The sequence below is a fragment of the Lathamus discolor genome, chromosome 8 (genome assembly GCF_037157495.1).
Source record: "Lathamus discolor isolate bLatDis1 chromosome 8, bLatDis1.hap1, whole genome shotgun sequence".
Classification (NCBI taxonomy): Eukaryota; Metazoa; Chordata; class Aves; order Psittaciformes; family Psittacidae; genus Lathamus; species Lathamus discolor.
In genome coordinates this window covers 11,581,153-11,607,166 of record NC_088891.1, presented here as the reverse complement: position 1 = coordinate 11,607,166, position 26,014 = coordinate 11,581,153, and the positions used below count along the sequence as shown (strand labels likewise).

Here is a 26,014-nt window from a genome sequence, read left to right as displayed (position 1 = left end):
GCAAGATACCTGCCAGCTTTTAAACTCTTAAATATTTAACTACTTCCAGGAGGGAAGGGGAGTGGAGAAAAAAATAACAATCAACAGCACACATACCAAGGTTTAGACTTAAAAATCTCCGTATTGTCCTTCATAAGTGGGGTGAAGATGAAGTAATACCTATTTTCTTTTAAAAATAACAAAAGTGAAAAGTATAGCGAAAGCACATCAAGAAACAAACTGTACAATTTCTGAACTGCACTGTTTATTTTGCTGCTTGAAACCTAAGTGACAGTATGCCACTATAATTACGGGGTTTCTTCTAAACCTTTACTACACTGCAGGTACAGAAATATACGGACACATTTTTGGAGAATTGACATTTTGCAAAATGCAGCAAACATTTCAATTTATACATGAGAAAAGGAAGTGTTCCAAAGGGTATGCATTTCAAGTTATTGCAGGTTATTTCTGTGAGAGAATTTCTGTAGGTAAAACATGTTTAAAATTAACCAACGGTAATGTGTCAGTGTTTAAAATCACGACAAAAATCTTCTCTCTGGTCATTAATTGCCCCTTTGACAAATTACTACGATGTTGTATGTTTAGGGCAAGATGTCAATACAGCATAAATCCCGTGGCATTTTGGTTTTCTTCTGGAGATTAAAGCTGTTTTTTTTCTTGGGATAAATGCAGCAGCAAAACACAAACCAGCTGATCAAAAAAGCACTTCTGCCATAACTCCAATAATTTCAGGGCACACCAACCGACAGTAGTTTTGCCATTCCCAGTTCTTTTAAGGTTTACATCACTGCACTGTTGCCTTAAGTACGTTTGTAAAAGCTTGTTTTCTGTTAAGCCAGCTTGCTGACTACAGCCTGGTTGAGAGAATTTAGTTGGTTGGTCCATTTATCTAATGCAGTATACCGTGCACCACCTCTCTTCTGATGATCCAGTTCTAGGAGCTGGTTGACTTGATCAATTCGGCCATGTATAGTGCTGGAAGTAAGTAAATAAATAAAATAAATCTCTAATGCACATGGAAATAGGAGCTAGCAATAAATCAGGAGTAAAATAAGAGGTCATCTTAAGCAAGACAGACATAACAGTCCATTTCAAAATGCAGCACTTCTATAATATATTGACTTGGGTAGACCTGCCTGTTTAGTTGTCATCATGATTGGAAATCAAATTAACTAATTCATAGGGCAATGCATATTTCATCTGCCAAGCTACAACCCACATAAGAGTCTGAAGCAATACACGGTAAACAGTCCTTGAAAGTCAAGAAATCGTGGAAAATAGTGATTTATGTAAAAAGAAATTAAACCCACGTATGGATTATATTTTCCTAGTAGCTATAACAAGTTATTCTCCAAAAAAAGATTTTACAAATTGTAATTAGGTTTATAAAGTCAAGGAGAGCAGACTGCTAATCTGTCAACCTGAAAACATACTCAAACATACACAGAGGTATAAGCAGCAATTACCAAGAATGTTTTCCTTAATTTCATAATAATTCAAGTAAACAATTACGTAAATCAAAGTTAAAGCACGGACACACTGCTCAATCTCTCTGTTTAATTTTCTTGGCTCATGCCTTACAAATATGCTTTACTGGTTATAAGCCAAGCAAATCCAAAGTCAGTGTCATTATCTTTTGGTTCTAGAATCAAGTACTAGTGTCACAACGACACAAAAATACTGTTTTGTTGCTTAGTATATGCTTTGATTATTTTAAAGTAATCAAATACCAGTGATCAAGAATAAAGTACATACTTATCCAATATGCACTGCACAAGCAAGCTTTCCACATCAGCTACATCTATGTTTAACTCCTAAAAGAAAAAGAAAACTCATTATGCTGCTACTCTGTTTTCCAACATTAAATCCTTCCAGTTTTTATTTTTATATACAGGATTTAATTTGTTTCTTTGTGTTCCAAAGAGTCAATTAAGTAATGAACTATTAAGCAAAGGAACTCCACCCAAAAGATACAAAGCCAATGATCAAGAAGAGATCGGTAACCACTCAGAAAAGGCTGAAAAGCCTAAAGCAAAACTCCTGCAAGCTCCAGAAATGAGTTCCTTTGCTGACTTACTGGAAAACAAAGAAATAAGAAAGCATCACCATCACCACACCACCTCCCGTCCAAACCTCACACACACGCAAGAAAGATAAACCCCAAAATCAAAATCCCTCCACCAAAACCCAGGAAATAAAAAGAAATAATTTTCAGAAAATAATTGGTTTGCACTCAAAACCATTTAAAGGGTTACTTGCATCTTCTAGCTCAGGGCAGGTTCTACAAATCTTAGGTTGTAAAAAAGGCATACAGAGTTCTAAAGAGAACTTAAGCATAAAACCCAGGCATCTCTAATACTTCATGACTTATTTTGGAATGCTGTGAATTTTTTGCAAGAAAAATCACGGACTCACAGGAGATGGAAATAGGCATCTATTGTCACTGGGTTTTGATTTTGTTCTTTGCAGATTAGGGAATGAAATCAGTGATTCTAGTATAATAGTTGGTTTGTTCTATTATCACAGTTTCGTAATTCATACAACACAGACATCTGATGATATCTTTTGAACAAAAGGAATTAAAATTTGGATTTTTATGTTCACAACATTTACATTCATAATTACATTTTGAGTTATACAAATTTCACTTTTTATAGTTCTCTTTGGAAAAGTGCTTTTCTATACCAAGTATAACATGGTAATTGAGTATTTTAGAAATGTATCATAGTACATATTATAAAAAACATTGGGATGACACTTGGAATTTACATTTTCGCACTGCAAAGCTGCCAGCAGTGCCTCACTATTACTTCATGGTTTATATTTTAGATGTTCTATTTCTGGAAGCACTGTATTTATTTAAGAGCTTTTATTCACAATTAATCATTTACTTAAGCAAATGAAAGGCTCCACTGACACATACCTTAGAAATAAAAGGAATATGTATTCTTGTGTAAGGCTTAATTAATTTTATAAGCACTTGTGTTCTGATGTTTCGTAAAAGCTCTGTAAGAGAAAATAAAACACTGTAAAAACAACAGTACTGAAATAAAGATGCGATACAGATCCTCACAGAAAGATATCCTAAATACCATGATCTTTTAAGGTAGTAATTCATTGAGGAGGTGAAGGAAAGCAAAGTAAAGGGACCCTTTTTTTCCAGGGATCCAAGCAATATGTAATTCTGAAGATGGAAAGATAGAGTTGAAAACTGTTTAAACACTGAGCAATATATTCCCTAGTAAAAATTCGTATTATTCAAACTGGATAAATCATACAGATTATTGCACAATATATCTGCCCCTCTAATTGATGGCTGGAAAGCTTGTCTTGTCCAGAAGTGAAAAGAGGTACTCTTAAGGCTCTGAAACTTAAGTCTGCATGCTCATAACTTCATGGGGAAAAGTCAGATTTTAAGTTAAAAGATCAGGGCATAATGGTATAATTTTGATGAGGAATTGAAGTATAAAAGAGTCTCCATGAAGTGCCTGATTTTGCTTTGATAAGAGAGTGCAGCCATTGTTTTAGAAATTTCTACATTGTTAAATTTGGATAAAATGAAAGCATAAATTACAATTGTAAATTAACAGAAGAAGAGCTAGATCTATTTTTACCTAACTAGTTATACAAGCACTGTTTATATAGTGAAAAATAATACTGAAGTCCAGCTTATGTATCTCAACAAAACTAAGGAGATTAAAATAATGAGGCAAGGTATGTAAACATTATAACCATGAATGTACATTCTGTATCATTACAGAGTGAAAACGATGAGAAATCACTAGTATGCGAGGGGTGAAACTCAAATTCTCTTCAAACATTTCATTCAGCTGTCCTCCATCACTTGCTTTCCAGTTCTGTTACACTTTCTTCCTTAAGTATCCGTCTCTCTAATCTTACACAATCTCCCTGCAAGACTTTGAAGCTTACCAGAAGTCGACATGTAGCTGCAGTAGAGGGGTTATATTTAGTTTCCCCTGCTGTTTGCCATGTTCTCTTTTACAAACAAGAAGTGTAAGAAAACCAGGTCTCTGCTCTTTTCTTTCATGTAAATATCCAGGTAAATGACCTCGCTATGCCACAGTAAGCCCTATTCTTGATGAAAACAGTAGTTATCTGAGAAACTGGACACTACATTCAAGTGAAGACACTTTTAAATTACCAGATACATGGTAACTGTATTTTCTTATGTTAACGGAATGAAAGAGCATTATTTAGTGTGTTCCCCTTGTATTTTAAAGTATAGGTACTAGAAATCCAAACACTGTTTTCTACATTAGAATTATGTATCTTGTTACCTATTTTATTACTACACATTTATTAATACAACCTTCATTACACTGTCTACATAATTTGTCGTTAATCTGAAGAAGAAAAATAACCTTATGAACTATTAAACATCTAACTGTTGAGACTGGCACAAATCACCTTTACAAGTAAGGCCTGCCCTTCTTCCATCATTTCAATGGGAAAAAAAAGCCACTACTCAAAATATTCAGTGCATAACAGCACCGTAGATACTATCTCAGAATATCCACTCCTGCTAGAACTTTCCCATTCATTCCTGCAATTCTTCACGGTCATTCTACATGACTGAATGCATGTTGGCCTTGATCAACTTCTAAAGAACTTGGAAACAGTAAAGGAACCATCCACAAGTAATTACAAAGAATTCTTATTCTACCAAGTAATGAAAACAAAAAAGGATTAAAATAGCCTGCAAAAATACCTTCGATGTGCTCCCTTATGAAGGGATCGTCCATGATGTTGCTGTGATTTGTTTTCAGAATCTTCTCAAATTCCGTGATGTCGTTATTCTGATAGGCACTGCAAAAACCCAAGAGATTGAATTATTTTTAAAAGTTAAACAGACTCCTAGGAGCGTGCTCTGTGCTTCTAAAAAAACCCTTGCAGTAAGTGTTGGTGGCAAATAATTTTATTTAGAACCTTTATAGGGAAAAACTATTTCAACATGGGATGCAACAGAAATGCCCTGTCTCCCATTTCCATTTGAGCAGTATTTACAAAAGTTCAGTACGAGCATTCGCTTATTCCACAAGTGCACACTAGTTTCAAAACTTCTGTAGTTTAAAAAGTTACTCTTTAAATAAGCCTAGACCCTAAAAATAGCCAATTTTGAAAAGTATCACTGCCTGAATTTTGGCTTCATGAAGCTATACTTTCTGGAACAAATGTGAGCTAAAAGGAGTCTAGAGGGTTGTTGCTGTTTGCAGAATGTCCATTTTAAGCTGATTCCTAAAAATATGAGAAGATGGAAGAAATCCTGACTGCTAGCATCAACCATCAGTAATTCTGGCGTAATATTACTTTTTAGGTTTTTATTTACAGTTAATTTTTAGTTTATATATCACTAAACTAGTCAATCTTGTTATCTGAGAGGAGATTACAAAAAGGAGGTGGGTTCAGACACCTGTTGTTCAGTAGTGGCACCACAGCATTACTTAAGAGCATTAGGGTAAGAGCTGTAACCACTGAAAGAAGACCTTTTTCTTCAAATATAATGGTTTTACAATTCAAATCTATCATCTTTGCTTCCAAGAACAATCAGCTATAATAGGAACTACCTACTAACTAATTAAACTTACACAGTAATCTAGTTATACTAAGCTACAGGCTATCAATGTTTAACCTGGAAGACAGTGTCCAATACACGCTTTCAACTTCTGTTTAATATTAAAATAAACATTTTAAGAACAACATTATTTTTCCTTCATACTCTGTTTGTTTTTCAATTGGTTTTAAGCTGGTTAAAAAAAAAAAAAAGTCATCCTTTAATATCAGTAAAATGGGCAAGAAAAAGACATGTTAAATTTAAGGTAGAACTCAATGAGTTCCAGTAAAATGGGCAAGAAAAAGACCTGTTAAATTTAAGGTGGAACTCAATGAGTTTATAAAGAGTTATATGAGTGGAATGGACTGTATCACATGAAACCAGTAAATTTTACTTCATAATTAAAAGGAAATTCAGTCAAGTATATTTCATTGCTTATTCCTCAAGTCTCTTTTTAACATATGTAAAACATTCAAGTTCCCAAAGTAGAATATAAGAAGAATTAACAACATAATCGTAATCTTTGGAATTAATTTTATCTTCTGCGTATTTCTTATCTACACTGCTTTAATTGCATTATTAATTTGAAAGATGTTACACTCAAATGTCAAGATAAAAGATATAAATTAGGAATATGAAGAAAATCAGATTGGGTAAGGCCATCTGGAGTTCCTTCTGCCTCAAATTCACATGGAACTATGACAGTGAAGTAGGAAAGACATGTCTGAAGTGCAGCTATTGGAAATAGTCCTGTAATAAGCTGCTAGATAATTTATTCATGATTATGTCAATAATAGATGAACAGTCTCACTTTCAGAAACAATTTGTATGCATACAGTGGTACAGCACCACAGCAGTATCAGAGTAAGGGTTGTTCCAACACAAGATCAACTGTGTATTTCGAAGTGTGAGCAGGCATTATTTCTTACGTAATGAAAAGATGGGAAAAGTTTTCCTACATGTTCTTTTTACTTGTTCGTTGTTTTTACTGGTGAAGCAAAGGCAGGATGGGTGGATGGAACCAGTTAGCTTCAAAGCACAGTATACAAAAAACTGACTCAGTTCAATTTACTTTACCTAGTGAACTTAATATACTAAAGGTTCTCACATCACTGTTGCATCAAAGAGGTAATGAAGACATGTTTTGAATTTCACATGTTTGAAGGACAGAGATGACCTGACAGCTCAGCTTCATATTCCTAGATTATGAAACTCCTTTAGTAATCATGCCCATGCATCCAGTTAAGTCTGTTGGCTTTGGTATGAGAGGTCAATCTTACCTCAATTTCTCATAAATAACCAGCCAAATGCAAAGACCAGTTGCAGTGCAAGGTGGAACAACTTTTTTTAAGGGAGAAATGAGGTTTTTGCCAGTGCACAAGAAATGCAGCATAGTAGAAGATAACAGCACATTTCTGTATCCCTACATCATACGATATATATATTCACTGGTATGTCACAGTAATTAAGTTTCTTAAGAAAAACAGTGCACAAATATTTGCCCAATATTTATGAAATAACTATGGTCGCTGTGTAGAGAAAAGCCAAATGCTCCATTTCTGGTTTGCACACTACATCTTCTTGGTTTTGTTCTCCAGAAAAATTGAAATCTTACCTTACTAAATTTGTCATTGCTAGGATTTCTGGATCATTTTTGTATGGTTTTGCCTAAAGAGAGCAGAAAGCACAATATGCATGTTTACATTTTAAATATTTTTTGTCTTTTGGATAATTTCTCTATCCAGGGCGGGGGGGGGAAGATGAAAAATTTAAGAAATACCTCCTGAGAGTCAAATGGATTTATTCCAGATTTCATGAGCATGTTTGCTAAGACCAAGTATTTTAAGCAAGTGGTTCTTCTGGGGCTCCCTGATTCATCATAATTCTTGAACGCTTCAAAAAAATCAGTATGTGCCTTTTCAAACTCTCCTTCTCTTAAGTGCATTTTGCCTCCACATTCTGAAAAGAAAAAACAGATGAAAAGGAACACTGCGTGCTTGCTGCTGACTACAATAATTGTACTCAGAAGTTCAACGCTATTTCTAAATAGATTACTGAAATATTTTCAGGAGTCTTTTCATTCTCTGAAATTGCTAGGGAAAAAAAAGAAAAAAAGCATTAGGGCCTTCACATGCAGCACTGCCGTTTGAATAAACCCATTCCAAAGAAGAAAAAACAAAACCCAACCCACACCATAAATCTGAAAGAACACTAATCCTTACAGCCAATAATTAGTTTAACCTTATGTTAAAATACTAGAAAAACCAAAATGGAATTTATCTCCATTTCAGAGGTAACAGACTTCCTGTATTTATGGAACTCTTCCTATCTGTTGAGCAAAACCACACATTAAAAATGAGAAATTATCTGTCTCCTTTTATTTCTGAAGTACCCACTGCTGCCCAATTATCTGTGCAAGTGCCTGCACCAGGGGAAGGGGAAAAGCACAGTATTCTGGAGAGTTTTTTTTAAGTCGAATGACATGTTTCCACTATCATTCATCATTATGGTTAATAAATACTATTTTCAAGAACATCTTAAAGCCCTTCAGTTTCTGATTAACTTCACTGAGGTGAGACACCAAGCACAAATTTACAAAAGGGGACTGCAGAAATAGCTGTCCCTTCTGCTAGCAGCCCTGTCTAGCCTTTTTTTATCCTTTGCAAATGCCTTTGCATGTATCCTTTATTGCCTACTGTGGTGTTAAACATTTAAGCTCAAGTCTTCCTGTTCTTCTACTGCTTTTCTCCTACGCTGTATGTAGCCACTGTCTTGCCCTTCTGACCAGTGCATCTGTTACTTAGGCACCAAGAACAGCAGAGCTGAAGTCCCACAGGAGGCAAACATTGAATGAAACTGTAGCCAATGCATTTGTAGTCTGTCAGCCTCTCGACCTACAGCATCGCCTGTCTTTACAGCTGGAACTGGAAGAAACATTAATTATCCAATTTTCATAAAACCCATCTATGCAACAGAAGTTAAATGAAAAATCCAAGATTAACTTGCCTCTGATAACTCCCATGATCAGTGGATGAGGAATGGCTGACTTGATGTGCAATGACTGTTCATATAGTGCTTTAAGTTTTTTGTTATTTTTCTGTGCTGTATACATTTGAATTTCCAAAGCATAGATTTCCAGTAGCTGAGTACCTTTTTTTAGATCATCTTCCCCATCATCAGTCTAGGATAGATAAAGTAATAAATACTGTGAAATTTTAAGAGAACAGTAATTTCAGTTTTATACTAGTACCACCCTCAGTAAATTCCTATCAGAAATAAGGATATTCCTAAAGCTTAAAAAGTTTTGATATAGCAGTTAACACGAAGCATAATGCTCAAAGAACTTATCACAGGCCAAGTTTTAAAGACTGTTATTTAAAAAGTCATTGTTTTTATTTAATTAAATCTTTTTCCTCAGAACTTTGCCCTTTATTTTCTGCTTACCTTAAACCACACTCTCAGCATATAAACGCAATGACTGACACACATACATATATATATAAATACATACGATTCTCCTGCTGCCTATAACAGAACCATTTCCCAGATATTTGCCACCCATTTTTCATGCTGGAAGAAGGGGACACAAACAGGCACAGCAGGCAGCATGGCAAATTTCCACCCCCCTTCCAAATGGAAAAGGGACAACTGTACTTTCAGTTTTTAGTAAAGCTCACTTGGAATCTGCAGTGTATTTTAAAATAAGTGTCTGTGCATTACAGATTATTCATAATTATTCATATGTCCTTCTCATCTCTGCAGCTGACTAAAAGGAAACTTACTCAGCAACTGTGACTATCTTTTAAAAATCATCTTTAGACAAGGCATAAAACACATCCTTTTTTGTTCATGTTACCAAACAGCTAAAATAAAGCAAGCACATTTTCTTCCCTCTCTACTAAGGCCCAGCAACGGTGCCTCAAAGGCCAACAACAGATGTAAAAAAACCTAACAAACAAAACAAGTAAAATACCCCTACAGACAACAATGCTGTTTACTAAGCTACAGTGATTTGGAATATAAGCGTACCTGGCACGACTGATGCAGCTGACGCAAAATCTTTTGTAACTTTCCATATTCTTCTCGTTCTAAATATAATTTGCCAAGCTGTAACGAGAAAAAAAAAAACCAACAAAAAAAGCTGATGTACTAAGGTCTACTAAGATTTCACAATTATAATTTATAAATAAGAGTCAGCTGAAGGTGTCACAAACAAAAGCAAAGAAGGGTAAGTTGTACATTTTACCTTTGTGTTTGTCTTAAACCACAATCTATCATTCTTAGCATCTTTCAGAGCTTCAAGTGTTGTTTCATAGAATTCCTGAAGCAAATCCATCTGACATAAAAAATCAGAATTCTATAATTGTAAACAGCAAATTTGTACCTGTTAATAAAGTCAATCTGAACAAACTAAAAGTGCATGCTTGAACTTCAAAATAAGGTACCTGCATCTTACTGTCTGCTTTTAAACTGTAAAGACCTTCTAAAGTAATAAAACTAAGTGCACTTGCTTCTCTTATATGAAATAGCTATCAATAAAGTATTCACATTTTAAGACTTTAACCATCTATCATGCTAGTGAAAATGAAAGCCACCTTATACAAGCCCATCTTATATAACCAAGCGATAACATTCTTATGTTGTGTAACAGAAGACTAACACTGGCAGCATGGCTCCTACTTAAAAGGAGAAAAACAAAAATAATTTCCATATCAAAAAGAAAATACAATTTACAAAGAAAGAAATGGTCAAAGGAAAAAAATGCTTTCTCCTTTCTACGCTACCAATGCTGCATCAAAGAAAGCTTTTGAGCACATCAATCATTTCTTTGCATAAAAACCCCAAAATGGAAATCAAGGTACTGAGTGTGACCTTTAACAAAGATTCTACAGAAAATGCATTAGTATTGTTTATGGCCATTGTTCTTCGGAGGACAACAGATCTGTGGCTACACATCAGGTTCGGATTTTCGGATTGCCTTCCAGGTCTGGTTCCGACTGCATTTAGACCAAATACACTGACCTCTGCCAACAAGTTACAGTCTAAGACAATCCTTTAGACCTTAAGAGTAAACCATCATTCAACTATTAAACTTTCATTTCCTAACAGTGGCAGGACAGGAAGGAATGTGATAATGACAGAGGAGTCATCACTGAAGACCAGTGATCCTCTGTATGCAGGTGCTACTTCAGGCAGTCAGTCAGGGGAGGTTTCTACTCTCCGTAAGGCTTGCACATCACCACAAAAGAGAAGAAGCTGGGCTGTGTATCTATGAACATGTACCTAGCTTGCACAGTATACCCGAAGACAGGCAGTATTTAACACCAACAATTCATTGCAACGTTCTTCTAAGGTTCCCTTCTCCCCTCAAACAAAAAAACCAACAAAAAAAAAACCCCACACAACAAAAAAACCCCAAAACACCCTCCCAAACCCGCCCCCCCCCCCCCCCCGAAAAGGTATTGTTTAATTACAAACCATATTTCAGAAGGCACTTCCACGTGTAGCTGCCTAAAAACCATGCTAAAAAAACAAAACAAAAAACCCCACAAGAAACCACTAGCATTTACTTTACTTATTAGCATAAAAATACCAGGTAAATACTGCCAAAAATCCCCAAATTTGTGAAAAAGTTATTTGTGTTGACAGAATCTATTAAAGGGAAAAAACTATTTTAACATAGAACAGCAAATTAATACTGCAAATGTTCTCTGTTAAGATCAAAAAATCCCAAACCGACAGAGTACCATACACAAAAAAGTCCATAGTTAAAAACACAAAATAGAAAACCATGAAGAAGAAAGAACTGATGATCTAACCTGCTTGGAAGTAGAGATATAATCGAGAATAGAATTGATGGATTTTTCAGAGTAATTCCTTGTAACTGCACTCCGTATGTAGGTCAATAGCTGTTTATATCTGTTCATCATTTCAGGAAAGTTAGTCTAAAAGAAAAACAAAATTATTTCACAGTTTTTGTTTTAATGATTAAAACCAGAATTCTATCTTGCAAATAAACATACAAAAAAAAAAAAAGAAATAATAACAGAAAAGACTATGCAGCAATGGTTGCTATTAGGAGCTTCTATATCACCACCTTATTGATAAGCAGAATGACAAAACAACCTCGGGAAGACTGAATACAATAGGCATTTACCTCAATGAAGAATGCAGAATTGGCTATACAACTGTTTGGAATGGTTGCATATGTAGCATATAGATTTTTCACTGATTCGTTCTGGTGAAGTACACATATATAGAAACACTACTGGTTTCAGTGGTATGATATCTCAGGAGAGCAAGAACTACAGCAGCTATTTTGCATCCATTTTGCGTTCTGTCGTGGTTTAAGCACTAGCTGTCTGTAGTAGCCATTAACAGATGCAGAAGACAGGTTCTAGCAGATTCAGTTGTCATAGCCAGAAATTATAGTAACAATGTAAGATCTCTGGATCAAATACATATTTATGCCATTTACTCTCAAGTGAGAACTGCAATTCCTACCAATTTAAAGTTTATTTTAATCATCTGTTTCAGAGCTTTGAATCCCCATTCTCCTTTTTCACCTTCGAGCTCCAAAACCTGAAATAGAAGAATTTTTTAAATAATATTTAGAAAAGCTTTATATATATATATAATATTTATAAAAGCTTTATTCAATTTGCAGCTTGTTTAAAATGTACATATCACATACATGCCTTTCCCCCCTCGCTTTGCTCCTTTCAAAGTAATGTTTCACTCTGCCCTGCTTTCAATTTTACTCTTCCCTGATACTGAGAAAGTTAGTGAGAGGTAGGTACCTTATTAGTTTTCACAAGCTGGCTGATACAGGGAGAGTCAATTGTTATTTATAGGCAACAGCAACAAAAACAAGTCTAACAGCAAACATTAAACTTTAATGCCACTCCATAAATGCACATACACAAGAAAGTTGTAACACCCCCTGCAACACTGACTCAACCCACCCCCTTGGCTAAATTAATCACAAATTTACACTTCTGGGTTTCTCTGTTTTCTTCACTTATCAGAAAGGCACCTGGGCTTTAAAGTAACATAATTAAGGGAATGTCTTGTAAGCAAAAATTTTCGCAAGTTTTTGTTTAAGTCATGTATATAATACTGTTAGACACCATGAATAAGCCAAGAGATGCAAAGATCTGTTTTTTGCTTTAAGAAGTTACATATAACATATTGCTTTCTGGTGACAGTGTGCAAACATTAAAAACTTCAAACTGACATGAAGGAAAGAAAACTCTGTGTCACTTAGTGTTTACACATTTAAAGCTTTGGAGTTAGATAGCAAACTAAATATAATATGTAAGGCACTGGGGGAAACACCATGTCATTTTAAAAAATAAATGTATCTGGCTTCTATAGCTGACACATGAAAACACTCAGGACTGTTTAATTCACTTAGTAAAGCTTGAAGACTAAAAACTCAGTTCTTTGATAAAATAGGACTACTCCATGACCTATTTATGCTCCCTAAGAATGATCCTGAAAGGCAGTCAGCCAGGAGTCTAAATTGTCAAGTGGTAAACTATAGCACACAATAAGTTAAAATATAAACATTACTCTTAAAATTGCAGAAAATAACCCAAATGATAACAAATATTTCTAAAACATGAATTGTCATGAGAATATAAAGAAAGAAAACCTTCTGAAAACTGCTTAATGCTGCTTTGGGATCATCTTCCTTCAAAGCTTTGGAATTGTAGTACTGATTTTCCAGATCCACATTTGGTTCTGAATTGCTGTCCTCAGAATATTCCTACATTATAAAGAAGAAAAAAAAAAAAATCAGCAAGAAAAAAAAGTTCAGACCATTTAATATTCTGTAAAACAATTTAGTAAGGTATATTCCTCAAAATGCTTGTATATTGACAGAAATCTTCTGATTTAGAGCATGTAACAGGTATGGATTCTTATGATGGTTTCACCTCTTGCCTATTACTAGGGCAGCCTCGCCAGCACTTGCCTGTCAACAGATTTCTTTCTGGACTGACAAACTCATAGCTCTACAACTTCGCTTTTATGACAAGTACAGATTGCATTATTAAAATTCTGCCAATTTTGGATTTTAAGGACAGATGCCTAATAGCATACATGATTTCTGTATGTGGATGCGAACATGCTGGCCACCAGTCTTCTGAAAGGCACTCAGCTATATGACCTTTGCTATCCACAGAAAAGACTCCAGCTGAGCTGTCACACAAGTAATGATTCAGCTACAGAGGATATAAAACGCTGCCATGAATCTCTCTCTAATCTGCGTTTTTTTGCTGTAACCATTCATACTTGTCTAAGGAAATTAAAAAAAAAAGCAAAAGAATAATGATGGTAACAGCAGCTGCTTCTGTGCTGAGAAGCAGGAGATGATTGAGAAAATGCTACAGATAGTGCCAAAGAGGGTGGGGTGGGGCACAGGCACAATAATTTAATCAAATAATTACCCATCATGTACACCAGCGCCAAACAAATGGAATAATTTACTTCTACCAATTATTACTTCATTAAAAAAAAGAAAGTACTCAGAGGCTTTTTCTGATGAAAAAAACCCTAAATCATTTAACGTCTTTTGCTGAAGAACAGTGTTGCATGTCGGAATGACAGAACACTAGCTGAGCTCAAATAATAATTTCATTTGAGGTTTACATGATTCAAAACCATTTCGTACCTCTGCATTTTCAAGCCAACTTTTCTGAACAGATTGCTTAGCTATTAGGAGACAAACTGTTTTAACAGAATCTCTTAAATCTCAAAAGTTACTGTTGTCAGAGTAACCTTCCCTTGTAACAATATAAACTGCATAGTCAGGTGCCCTTCTTTAAGTCTGAATTTCTTCTTTTACTGTACTCCTTCACCATGCACTTCACATTTATTCTTTTATTCATTCATGTATTTCTAGTATTAATGGACTCCTTCAAAACCATGAGAAGGAACGAAAAGAAGATGAGGCACATAAGCTCTTTTAAATTTAAATTAGCTCTCTCTTCCCTACAGTGCAAGCAAATCTTTCATAAGTTTAATTATTTTTTTAATTTCCAATGGAAAAGCTAACTATGGGAGCTTACAGTTGGCCCAAATTTTATTAAACATGGTCCTTGAAAAATTTATCCTTCAACCTGATAATATTTCAATTTGTTACAGGCAGGGAAGTTGCTCAAGTTGTACGTATTTATACTCACATGACACATTAGTATTTAGTGAGGAGGAAATGGGCTTTAAAGCCTAGTGAATCCCACAAACCTGTCTTCTAAATTCCCAGAGAACTACAAAACTTGGTATTGAAAAATGCAAACAAAACGGGAAGCAATTGTCCTACTCCATTGGGCAGACTTTAATTCTGGTTAGGCTGGTTTCAGTAATTCTCTACCCTATTCATCCAACACTGATGGAGCTGCTACAAGAACATGCACATGATGTCAACAGCTGTAAGCACATCAGGCACCTTATGAAGATCCAGGCTGCCAAAGCTTAAACAACGCAGCATTTAAAATACATGTAATCAGCTGATGTCTTGTTTACACGGAACTTGAGCAACGGGGAGTATTTTTGGCTTAAGAATCTATTTGTAAAGATAAAAGGAATGCAAACTAAATTAATTCCTTTTAGGAAGCAATGTGCTCTGTTAGCCTAAAGCCAGAAACAGCGGAATTTCCATCTTAGCTCTGGCAGTGATTCTGGAAGCCTTTTCTCAGATAATTTTTCTCAATGGTATCTAAATATCCCATAAAGCTATTTTTATAATGGTATTAATACATACTAGTGTTAAGTCTAGATACCTTGTTTTTCTAATGGACACCCTTCAAAAGGCATCAAAGGTAGTGTTCTATGTTCCCACAGCTGTATTTTTCCACCACTCACTGCATATTTGCCTTACATCTAATTTAGGATGTTGATACAGACTCATGACTCTAAGGGAGACAGGGCTTTCCTACTTCCAGAAAATGTAATGTAAGGTGCTTACTTTAAAAGACATGTTTAGACTTAATGGCTGTGAAAAAAAATTTCAACTATGAACTAAGTAGGAGATGATGCTGGGAATCTTTAAACAATTAAAAAAACTCCAAACCTGCTATGTAGTAGATACTGCATCTTAATTTAAGCATCAGTGCTAAAGATGCCAATGCTGATCGATTCAAAATGACCAGCACTCCATCTTCTTTTGATGCAGAGATGGCTTAGTGCAGTATGATACAGATGTGAGATAATTCATAGAATCACAGAATAGTTAGGGTTGGAAAGGACCTTAAGATCATCTAGTTCCAAAGGAGGAAAGGAAAAGTGTGAAGCTGTATCCTCAAACTAAGAAAAAGATGCATGTCCTTCCCAGTACTGAAAACAGGAAAGTTAACAATAAATTCAGATACCAAACACCTGACCTTTCTGCACCCTGGTTTTTAACACCCATGCTTCTTTCCTAAACAACTTCCCTGGCTCAGCCCTTTCAGGTGAGAAACCTTCTTGCATCAAACAATGCAGTAAAAATAAAAGTGCACAGAAATCAGGCAGAATATCAGGTTTACAAAAAGGATTTCTACATAAGTCTAAGCATCTCTACTGTACCATCTACACCTAATATTCTGCACAGTGAAGAGCACCCTTAATTATTACCTTAAGGTATAAAAGCACCTGTGTGATATAATTTAGCTCCAACTGATGTAAAAAAGGCAACAGGCCTAAGAACTTTCTTTAATAAGGTGGTGGTGATATTTTTATATGGACATCAACACTACCAATTCAAATGAAAACAACAGAAGTCTGAGTACATAGAACTGATCTTTGAAACTCATTTAGTTCTCCCTTCCTGAGAGGATCAAACCAAACAAGTGGGGATTTTTTATCATTACTCATTACATTAGAAAGCCCTGATGCAGCTTTTTAAAAATGTAGTTAAAAGACAGGTTAGACATTATTTAAGCACTGCTCCACTGAAAATCTGAGTGTCCTAAAGAAACTATCCAATCCTATCACATCACTTTTTGAAGGAAGAAAAACTCCCATAGTAGCTAAACTGTAATGGAGACAGAACCTCTCATATAGCTTATTCTGCCTGGAACATAGCTCTTTCAAATAATGTTAATAAGAGATAAATTAGTACCAAGGCACCAATTTAGGTCTTTATTATACTATGGATTATGTTTTCACAAAATTCATTTCAACTAGTAAACAGCTCTGAAACATTAAGCCTCAGCTTCTAAAATGAACATGCGTATATGACAATTCACCCCCGTCAGCTTTAGTCACCCTTTTTACAGCACGGATCCATTTGCAGTTCCTCCAGTAGCAAAGGCAGGTTAAAGGCATCCAGCACTTCCCGACCCTCTAGTCCTAGCATCCTCTTTCCCCTTCACTGCAGCAATTCAACATTTTATGCTGTACGAGTCCTCCAGGATGGCAGATCCTGCTGGGGCTGACAAAAGAGGCCTGCCAACGCTTACCCAGACAAAGTCCTAAGGCTGGTGAGCGAAGGAGCAGGCAACCAGGGAGGGTAAGAAAACCACCTGTGGTTTTCTGTAGCAGGAGTCTTAGTCAATGTGGTCTTGAGAGATTATATGCTGCTCTTGAAGCATGGCAGAAGAAGGTACATGAACTTGGAGACCGTTAACACTGTATCAGTGACATGTAACAGTAGATTTGTGGCACTCTGGCGGATGACCGGGTTAATGTGCCACTCTAAATTAAACATGTATGAAACCAAAATAAAAACATTTTGTGAAAAGTACCCTTGTAACTAACTTTCGTGTCCCCTCTCTTGCCTAAAGCACTTCCCTAACCTCTACATGGAAAGTGGAGGGGTGGTCTGAACTTTTGCTTCACTCTATAGGAACCGAACTCCTACTTTGTAAACCTTTCTCCAAAAAAAGGAAAAGTAGCTAGAGAAAGGACAACTTTCAGACAAAAGACACAATAGAAAGGGTTCTATTTCTGTATAAATTTATCCTTCAAGGACATTGTTAACAATACTTATTACTGTCCGTTTTCCATTGCTGGTAATTTTACCAAATTTCAACCATTGGGGCCGATTCAAACCATTCTTTTTTGTTGAAGTGCAATTGTTTCTGAGAATAAGTCTGGTACAAATTTTATTTTACTTCAGCTAAGTTTGTTTCATAACCATGACATTTAGGAGCTCTGCTAACTCTAGGATTTGGAGCAAAGACCTGGTATTTTGCAAGAGCACTCGTGATGTGGGCTGGGGGAGAGGGGGGTCTTTGTTTGCTTTTAAAAACACAAAAATGCCCAAATGAGGCCAACAATAACAAAAGAAGACAGTAACTCCTCAATATGTTACTATACTAGCTTGCCAGATAAATTTCTTGAACATTTCACCTACAATAAACATGCACTATTTTCACATAGCTCATACACACTGCCTGCCAAAGTAACCAACCGAACACCATCCCAGCAGCTAGTACAATTTGAATTTGCTCTTCCTGGACCATTGGCCCCAGGCACCCACACAAAAAGCAAGTAACAGTTTCTATGTGCATTTGTCACTGGTATCCAGGCGCATGAATACAAAAAAAGCAATCAGACTGGAATGTAAAAGAGCAAGGAGGAAAAGAACAGAGACAAACCCTGAGAGTAAAAAAAAAAAAAAGTGTGATTTGTGCAAAGTCTGCAACCACTCAACCATGCACTGGGTATCCAGGTTTTCTTTTCCAACTTCAGGTCTCTGCTCCTACTCACTAACACTACAAGTGATAGTGACTGCTGGCTCACACCAGGGCTGACAACAGGAATCAGTCTGTGAAGCCAGCAATTTGCAGTGGGGTCAGTACAGTCCCATGGAAGGACATTGCTCACTGCCTTTTATTTCTTTTAAATAGAAGTTAGAAGAGACACATAAATGAGATGGGAGACTGCAGAAATAAAACCCCTGGTATTATGACATGTGAGGAGTACTGCAAAGAAGTGCCTTTTCGTTCCACCTCTACCACGCAGCTTTTGTTTGCTATGTGCATCGTTTTCTACAAGTCCAGGTTTTAGCATACCTTAGATCTAATTTACTTCTGTTTAACACCCAACTGTATATCAAATCTGGGGAACTCTCTACACAGTGCTAAATAACTCTCTCAAAAAAACCCAAACCAACAAAAAACAGAACTTACTGACGCTTGTCAATATTCAGATGCAAAGAATTTACTAATTATTCTCATGCTTTTTGCCTCAATGCTTACTTCTGAGATGTTACTGTAATGAGCAAAATAACCCCCAAATACATTAATTCCGTGTTTAAAAATTAGTCTGAAGAGAATGCACAAAATAAAATATCAGAACACACACTGAATCCATAAAAATGTGAAGCAGTAATTAATTCAGAGAACAGGATATCCTGTCCTCCTTGAAGCTCACTTATTTTTTAATCACATACCAATGTAATTAAACCTAACAAAGAAACAGAAGAGGGTAAAGTGGATCTGCTCAACTTGGAATTGTTTGCAATATACATATATATGTATGTATTTTTTTAAATGATGGCGACACTAAAAGAGTTGGGAAAAGGTGACCATATCTGCATGAAATTTCAATTCTACCTATGAAATGCATCCATATAATGTAGGAAAATATCACTTTCTATTGATGAGACTGCTTATCAAGTTTGGTAACATACAGAAATTCCTTTTGAAATGGAGTGCATTTCTCCCTTTTGGAAAGAAAGAGTGAACCAATTCACATTTACTAAGCTACCACTCTAAGAGCTTGAAATAAAAAGTAACACTGCCTATTTGTTAATATCAATGCAGCCTGAAAAAGGAAATCCTCATTAATCTGAAGGCACGCTCCCCATATCTTAGCTGTCTACATGAACCTGCAGCCATCTCACTGGGGTGCAGACTGCTAGCTCTTCACTGGAATTGCGTACAGCTTTTATACTGAAGTGACTGAAATAATACAACTTTGTAACATAAAAAGACAAGCTGCTCAGCAAACAAATTTGTCTATCCTCCAGAACACAATAAAATGTCTCATTAAAAGCACCACAGACAAATCCTCATTTATTTAAAACAAGGAAAAAAAAAGAATCAAGTAGATGTATTACAACAACTGTCAATGTGTTGTCATTGTGCCTGGAAGAATCAATTTCTGGAGAAAGGCTGAGTTTAGTCTCTAAGTCAATTCTAAACATAGCTTTTTGTTTGAGACCGAAAACAAAGTGAAATTTACAATGGCCCTTCCTTCTTTCTCCTTCTCCACCCTTGAGCTGAAGCTAGTAAAAAGAACTGGGATGGAAATCATACAAGGCACCTAACAGCACCAAACTAGAAATTAAAATTGAGTGGTTTTCATAATGACCAGTAAACATTACTCTGGTCACTGAAGCATAAAGTGGAATAAGCCATATTATAATCAAGGCTGTCACTGTGCATTACCAGCAAATTGTGAATCTAGGTTCATCCACCCACAAATATAAATGGATTTTTTCCTCATACCAAGATCTTATTAACTTCTATAGGAGTGGCTGAGGTCACGTACATGCAAAACCCTTGACTTTTAGCCCAATAAAAAAAATAAACAGTAACAGTCAACCCTGATCATAGAACAGAATCATAGAATGGTTTGGGTTGGAAAGGACCTTAAGCTCATCCAGTTCCAACCCCCTCTGCCATGGGCAGAGACACCTTCCACTAGAACAGGTTGCTCAAAGTCCCATCCAACCTGACCTTGAACACTCCTAGGGATGGGGCAGCCACAGCTTCTCTGGGCAACCTGTGCCAGTGCCTCACCACCCTCACAATAAAGAATTTATTCCCTGTATCTAATCTAAATCTCCCCTGTTTAAGTTTAAAATCTTCATATGGGAGCTGTTCCAGCCCTCTAAGCATCCTCATGGCCCTATTGTATCTCATCTATAAAGTGGGTAGTCTTCAGCTGTTTAACAGTGTAGTAATTAATTATACAAAAATCTATGATGAAGCTGGGAAAGAGCTGGGGCTTCAGAATATCTGTGCACATTTTGGTTCATGTGTAAAACATTTGCATACTTAAGGATATTTAACTGACTGGTTCTACATAATCAGCAGGTTCAAGAGCATGTTTAAAGAGGAACAGCCATAATCACCTTCTAGTAAGAGCTGACAAAATGAAAACTTTCTGGGGAGTCTTCTTTTCGTTACTGTATTTATGCTAGTAGCTACCCTGAGAGACCCGAATCTAGTTTTGCCAGGCTGTATTTTTACTAAATAGCTACTTTTTCCTTTCATTATTTCTATAATTACTGCCTCTCCTCCAATCCCTTAAAAGAAACATTCACTAACACTCACATGTGCTCCTTTATTTTCAATCCTGTACTCACCTGGAGTACTTTGGTTTGTACTCTTTTTTTTGTTGTTGATTCAGACCCTTCTGCAGCAGCCTTTACACTGAACTTGAGAACCACAATTCCCCTTATAGCCATTCCTTAATTTAACTAGATTTACATCTCCATGAAAGGAGCAAATCGGGCCTTGTCTTCAGGGCCCCTAACTATTTTCCAAAACAGTTTTGTGGTACACTGCTATTACAGTCTCAAGCAGATTTGGAAACAACATCCAATCGTGGCTGGTTTGTCCGAGAATGCTGAAGCTAGTCTGGCTAGAATATTTTTATTCTTAAATTCTGTGTTATTTTGGGTTTTATCCCCCATCAGCTATAAACACAAATTAAACTTAATCTGTTTTATTTAAATATCCTGTGTAAGTATTATTTGATGCTTTACAAAGGAATTACACACTGAAAAGAAAAAACTGACACGCTTCTCATTATTACAAGCAGTATTTTTTTTCATTTTGGAAAGGTCTGGGCTAGTGGTAATTTATAACAATGAAAACGATCTAGGAAAATAACCAGTCAGGAGCTGAAATTTGCCACAAGCAAGAAGTTTCAGAAAGGCTTTCCAATGAGGAATAAAGCTCTTCAGAAAACAGATCCACAGGAAAAAGCATTAGACCAGTAATTTTTCTAGGGGAAAACATTACACACCGTGAGCTGAAATTCGTTCTTACTCAGATTCACATGTAGAAAATTGCATTTAAGGACTGAAAAATGCAATTCCAAAGGTTTCTCTACATGTCCAGTTCTCATGTTATGTATATCCACCAGGAATTCAGCTGTGTTTGTATTCTTTTGTATTGTTTTGTATTCTTTTGATTGTATAGCATGAAAAAATAAACACAGTATCTTAAATCACAACACGTGAAAGTGAATGGAAATTTATTCTGGAATAAACTGGACCAGTAAGATATTTGTAATAGTCTCAGTGTATTTCCTCCAGAAACCTTGTTTCGAAAAGTTTGTGAGTTCATTGATGGACTTAAGTAGGACACTAACAGATCTTGTAATACTAACATAGGCAGCTCATAAGGATAAGGTGATAATGCACATCAAACAAGTGCTCTTATGTGAATTTCAGAAACTCAAAACCAGAGCTTTTATTCTATAGCCAATGTCATCAATGTCATCTAGCCATTCTGGGCTGCTCTTAACAAGAATGGTCCAGAAATTATGTCAAAAGAAATGAGACAAGTCTTTTAAGTGAATCCTTAAGCAGCAGTGGTTATTAAGTGATCTGCTAGAAAGCAAATCTTCCAGAAGCAAGTGTCCAGGGTTTTTCAGTGAAATTGCAGTCCTGTACACACAGGTTTAGCTGGAATGAATGAAATATCATTCAAAGCTCAACCAGACAGCTTTTCAAACATGCCTCTGTTAAAAAAACCAAAACCCAAAAACCAACCAACCAGACCTCAAGCTCCAATATAAGATAATGGCAATAGAATTACAACTAATCAGAAAGCAGAGAAAACATTTTTTGTTTCAAATATGACACCTACTTCATTTACCAACATACCCCAAGACGGTTTTACTAATTGAAAAAAAAATTGGGGTTTAATAATTTAAAGGATACTCATTACATCCAAGCAATCCTATTACATTCCCAAACTCCCCCCAAAAAATTGGTCTGTTGCTAACGGCAAGCAGCATCTTTTTTTTAAACTGTAAAACCTGAGAACAAAACCTGTTGTGAAAAATGTAACCCCGTAGAACATGAAACCCCCAAAACACTGCGACTAACAAAAGCAGGGGGGTGGGGCGAGGAGAGGCTCGCTAAGACTCTGAAGACAAAAAGTTAAAACTGAGTGCACCCTTGGCGCGTCGCATCAGAAACCGACTGTGTGGCCATTTCCCCTCACTCTCCTTTCTCTTCCCCCCACTTTCCCCGCAGTTGGACGCTTAGGCAAGCACACGAATGACATCTACCCCCAGGGCCCCGCCGCAGCCACGGCCGGGGAGGAGGACCGACAACTTCGTGACTCCACTTCGTACCCGACACTTGGGCCAGAAGCAGAAGGAGGCAAGGCGTCGGTGCCTTCCCTCCCCCTGACTCCTGCGGAGGACAGCCCGGGGCCCAGCTCTCCCGGGGCCTAGCTAGCTGTCCGGGGCTAAAGTTGGCCTCTTCTCTCCTACGAGGCGGCCGGGCGCCCGGCGGGGCCCGCTCCGAAAGCGGCACCCACCCCTCACAGCCGCTGCCGGCTGCCACCCCCCTCCTCCCTGGGAGGGAAGCTTCATCCTGTCAGTGCTCCTGCACGGGGCAGCACCCGGCGGGGCTGCGGCGAGCGGCGGACGCGCCGCGCTAGCCCCGGCCCAGAGCCGCCCCGCTCCCGCGAGACTCCTGTCCGCGCCGCTAAACCGCCGCGCCTCCCCGCGCCCTACCAAGTCGTAGTCCTCCTCATCATCGCACATGAAATCATCCTCCATGTCAGACATCTTGGCCGGAGGACGGGCGGGGGGGGAGGAAGGAGGCACCGGAGACAACCCCTTCTCCCACAACCCCGCGCGGCGCTGCCCAATGTGGCTCCGCTTCGCCCGGAACCCGCAGCCGCCCGCCTGCCTCCCTCCCGCCCCCGTCCCGGAGCACACGGAGCCAAATCCGCGCTGCACCACGGCCGGCTTCCTCTCCGTGCTAGCAACCAGCCCCTAGCAACCACGGCCCGGCTCCCTCAGCCCCTCCCGCCCCGTAGCGGGTCGCTGCGGCTCCGGCTCGCCCCCTCACGCCAGAGGAGCCTCCCCGGCGGCACCGCGCTTCGGTGGGCCGGTGGCGGGGCCGGTGTCCGTGTGTCCTGGTGTGAGCGGGCCGCGCCCCCAGCGAGTGCTGGGGCTGGGCGTCCCCGGGTGGCAAATTCAAACAGCCCGGCCGCGCCGCTCTGTCCTCAGGGCAGGCTGCGTGCCCCTCCGTGCCGCCGAACGACTTACAGGGAGCGCGGTGCTGCACACCACCAGTACCGCAGCAGCAGTTTGGGGTTGCCTAAATGTAAAAACCACGGCCCTTACAAAACACCGGCTTTGTGAAGATTTTCACACAGTGATTGCTGCTGTCACCTTCAACTTGGGCGAAACACCCGGCAGACAAGCTCTGCCTCTCCACAACACGAGGCCTGTGCTTCTCATACGTTCACAGTGTTTATTGGGTGCTCAGATTGTTCTTTTGGTGGTCTTTTTATATTATTACAGGTTTTCTAACGGCTTGGGTTTTCCGTTGTCTTCCTGCAGCTACTAAGTTCTTTAAAAACCTGGTTTCTACACAAATCAGGAGAAAAAGGTTTTGCCTCAGAAAAACACGTAAAGGAATGAAATCTCAGTGTCGCTATGCTTCTCTCAGCCCAAGCACTTAAAAGCTTCTTAAGTTGAATTCTAGAGGCTTTAACGTAGCAAAACAGTGAGTGAGCATTTGAAAAGCTTAGTTCTTCAAAGTAACTGCAGCCATTAACCTTGAGGGGTGAAGAGGAGCTGCGAGGCTGCTTCTTTGAGGGAGGCTGGAACAACCACGCACCAAAGATAACAAAAACCAAGGGGTGGATACCGCCGCAGGGGATTGCACTGTCAGTTCATTGCTTCCATTATTATCGTGGTTTATCCGGGGAACCGAGGCTGGTCGAGCGTATGGCGCTGAGGGCGATGCCAACCCGGGCGGCCACACCTGGCCCCGCGCATCGGCTTTGAAGTCTCGCTGTTGCCTGCTGAATTCTGACAGGATTAAAGGAAAAACCCTTCCCTTCACGTGTCGAAGCGGCTTTCGTGTCACGTCTGGGCCATGGTGGGAGAGGAGCTGAGCGCTGAGCGGCCCCACAACGTGTGCGCGGCGGGGGGCCGGTGTGCCTGCCAGCCGGGCCTGGGGCTGAGCGCCTCATCCGTGCCCTGCCACTGGCGCCGGGGCGGGGAAGAGGCCGGGCTGCCAGCTCTGCCACCCGGAAGGACGGTGTCTGCCTGTCCCGTGACCGTGGTCCAGCCGGAGACACCGCATCGTGCTGCTGCCCGCCTCAGCCAGGGGCCGACGTGCGGAGCCGCCATGGCGGCGGAGGCCCCCAGCACCCTCCCGGTTCAGCTGGTGGAGCAGCCCAGGTGGGTGGGTCGCTCCCTGCGACCCCGGCCCCGCAACGGAAAGCCACGGCCGCAGGCGGGACGCGGAACTCCGCGGCCGTTTATGCCCCTGTGGGCGGTGTGCAGGCGGGCAGGGGAGGTGGAGGGTAGGTGTGACGGTCTGTGTCAGTGCCCCTGGTCTGAGGTGACGGGGTTTTGACTTGTGCTGTTTTGTTTCGCCTCCACACAAACAGGGTGACGCTTGCATTCTGTGTGGCTCCGGGAGCGTCCCTTCCGCAGCCACATTGGCCCGGGCGGACTTTGGTTTCTCGGCCGGCCGGGTCCCATCTCCCCCCCCTTCCTCAGGGAACACGGCTCCCTGCAGCCCCTCGCACAGTGCCCCCGGGGCGGCAGGAAGCACAATTCATTCGTCTTTCCTCCGAGCATCTTTTATTTTTCACATTTTTTGGGATACCGATTATCCTCTCAACCTTTTGGCTATAAAAGAAAAGCCCATGCCATACCCTGGAACACCGTAGGCCTGGGTCTGCGTTGATATGCCCACAGCACGTGCCAACGCATGCACTTTCGCCATGGAGCCGCACTGGGTGCGTGGAAGTAGGATGCACAAATGGTTCAAATGAGCCTTTTTACCTGTGTTAACACTGGAGAAAGGTATTTTTTCCATTTGTGTCACTTCAGTGTGATTGCACTGTGTTTCGATGACAGTCGCGTGGCAAGGATGAGTCCGGTATTTCCAGACGTGGATGTGTGAAGTTGTGAAGGGTGCCTTTGCTTAACATTTCTGATAATGATCTTTGATGTAGGTGCTTAAAATGCAGCGTGCCAGTTGCAACATCAAGGCCAAAGTCTGTAAATAGCCTTTCATCAGGCCTGCTTGTAAAACCCACATTCAAAAGAGATCAGTCAGCACTTAGATAAACATGCCCCTATGACTGCAGTGTTTGTTCTTGGTCTCTTGGTACCAACACCACTATAAAAATATCTGTGAAACAAGGAAGTGTTCTAAATACTGACACAAAAAGGAATAAAGTTGACACCTGAAATTCTGCCAACAGATTTCCCCCATGGACTATA

At 39.0% G+C, this 26,014-nt stretch overlaps 2 protein-coding genes across 3 annotated transcripts in view; one reads left to right on the top strand and one right to left on the bottom strand.

Moving 5' to 3' along the window:
- Positions 1-222: 222 nt before the first annotated feature.
- On the bottom strand, positions 223-23,407 carry COPS2 (COP9 signalosome subunit 2). 2 transcript variants are annotated; one of them, XM_065688812.1, is made up of 13 exons: positions 23,273-23,407; positions 13,233-13,346; positions 12,080-12,157; positions 11,395-11,520; positions 9,822-9,932; positions 9,605-9,682; positions 8,582-8,756; positions 7,356-7,534; positions 7,191-7,243; positions 4,733-4,830; positions 2,927-3,009; positions 1,759-1,817; positions 223-978 (listed from the first exon to the last, which is right to left on the bottom strand). In XM_065688812.1, exons 1-13 carry the CDS (start codon positions 23,324-23,326, stop codon positions 834-836), a joined length of 1,353 nt encoding a protein of 450 aa, XP_065544884.1. In that variant the 5' UTR covers positions 23,327-23,407; the 3' UTR covers positions 223-833. The 2 variants fall into 2 exon arrangements, with proteins under 2 accessions (XP_065544884.1, XP_065544885.1); XM_065688813.1 differs by having other exon boundaries at positions 9,822-9,911; positions 23,273-23,406.
- Positions 23,408-24,666: 1,259 nt separating this feature from the next.
- Positions 24,667-26,014, top strand: part of GALK2 (galactokinase 2) — a 49,293-nt gene continuing 47,945 nt past the window's right edge. The window contains exon 1 of the mRNA XM_065688810.1: positions 24,667-24,958. Within this exon, the coding sequence (XP_065544882.1) occupies positions 24,906-24,958 (53 nt within the window). The 5' untranslated portion in view covers positions 24,667-24,905. The remainder of the gene's footprint in view (positions 24,959-26,014) is intronic.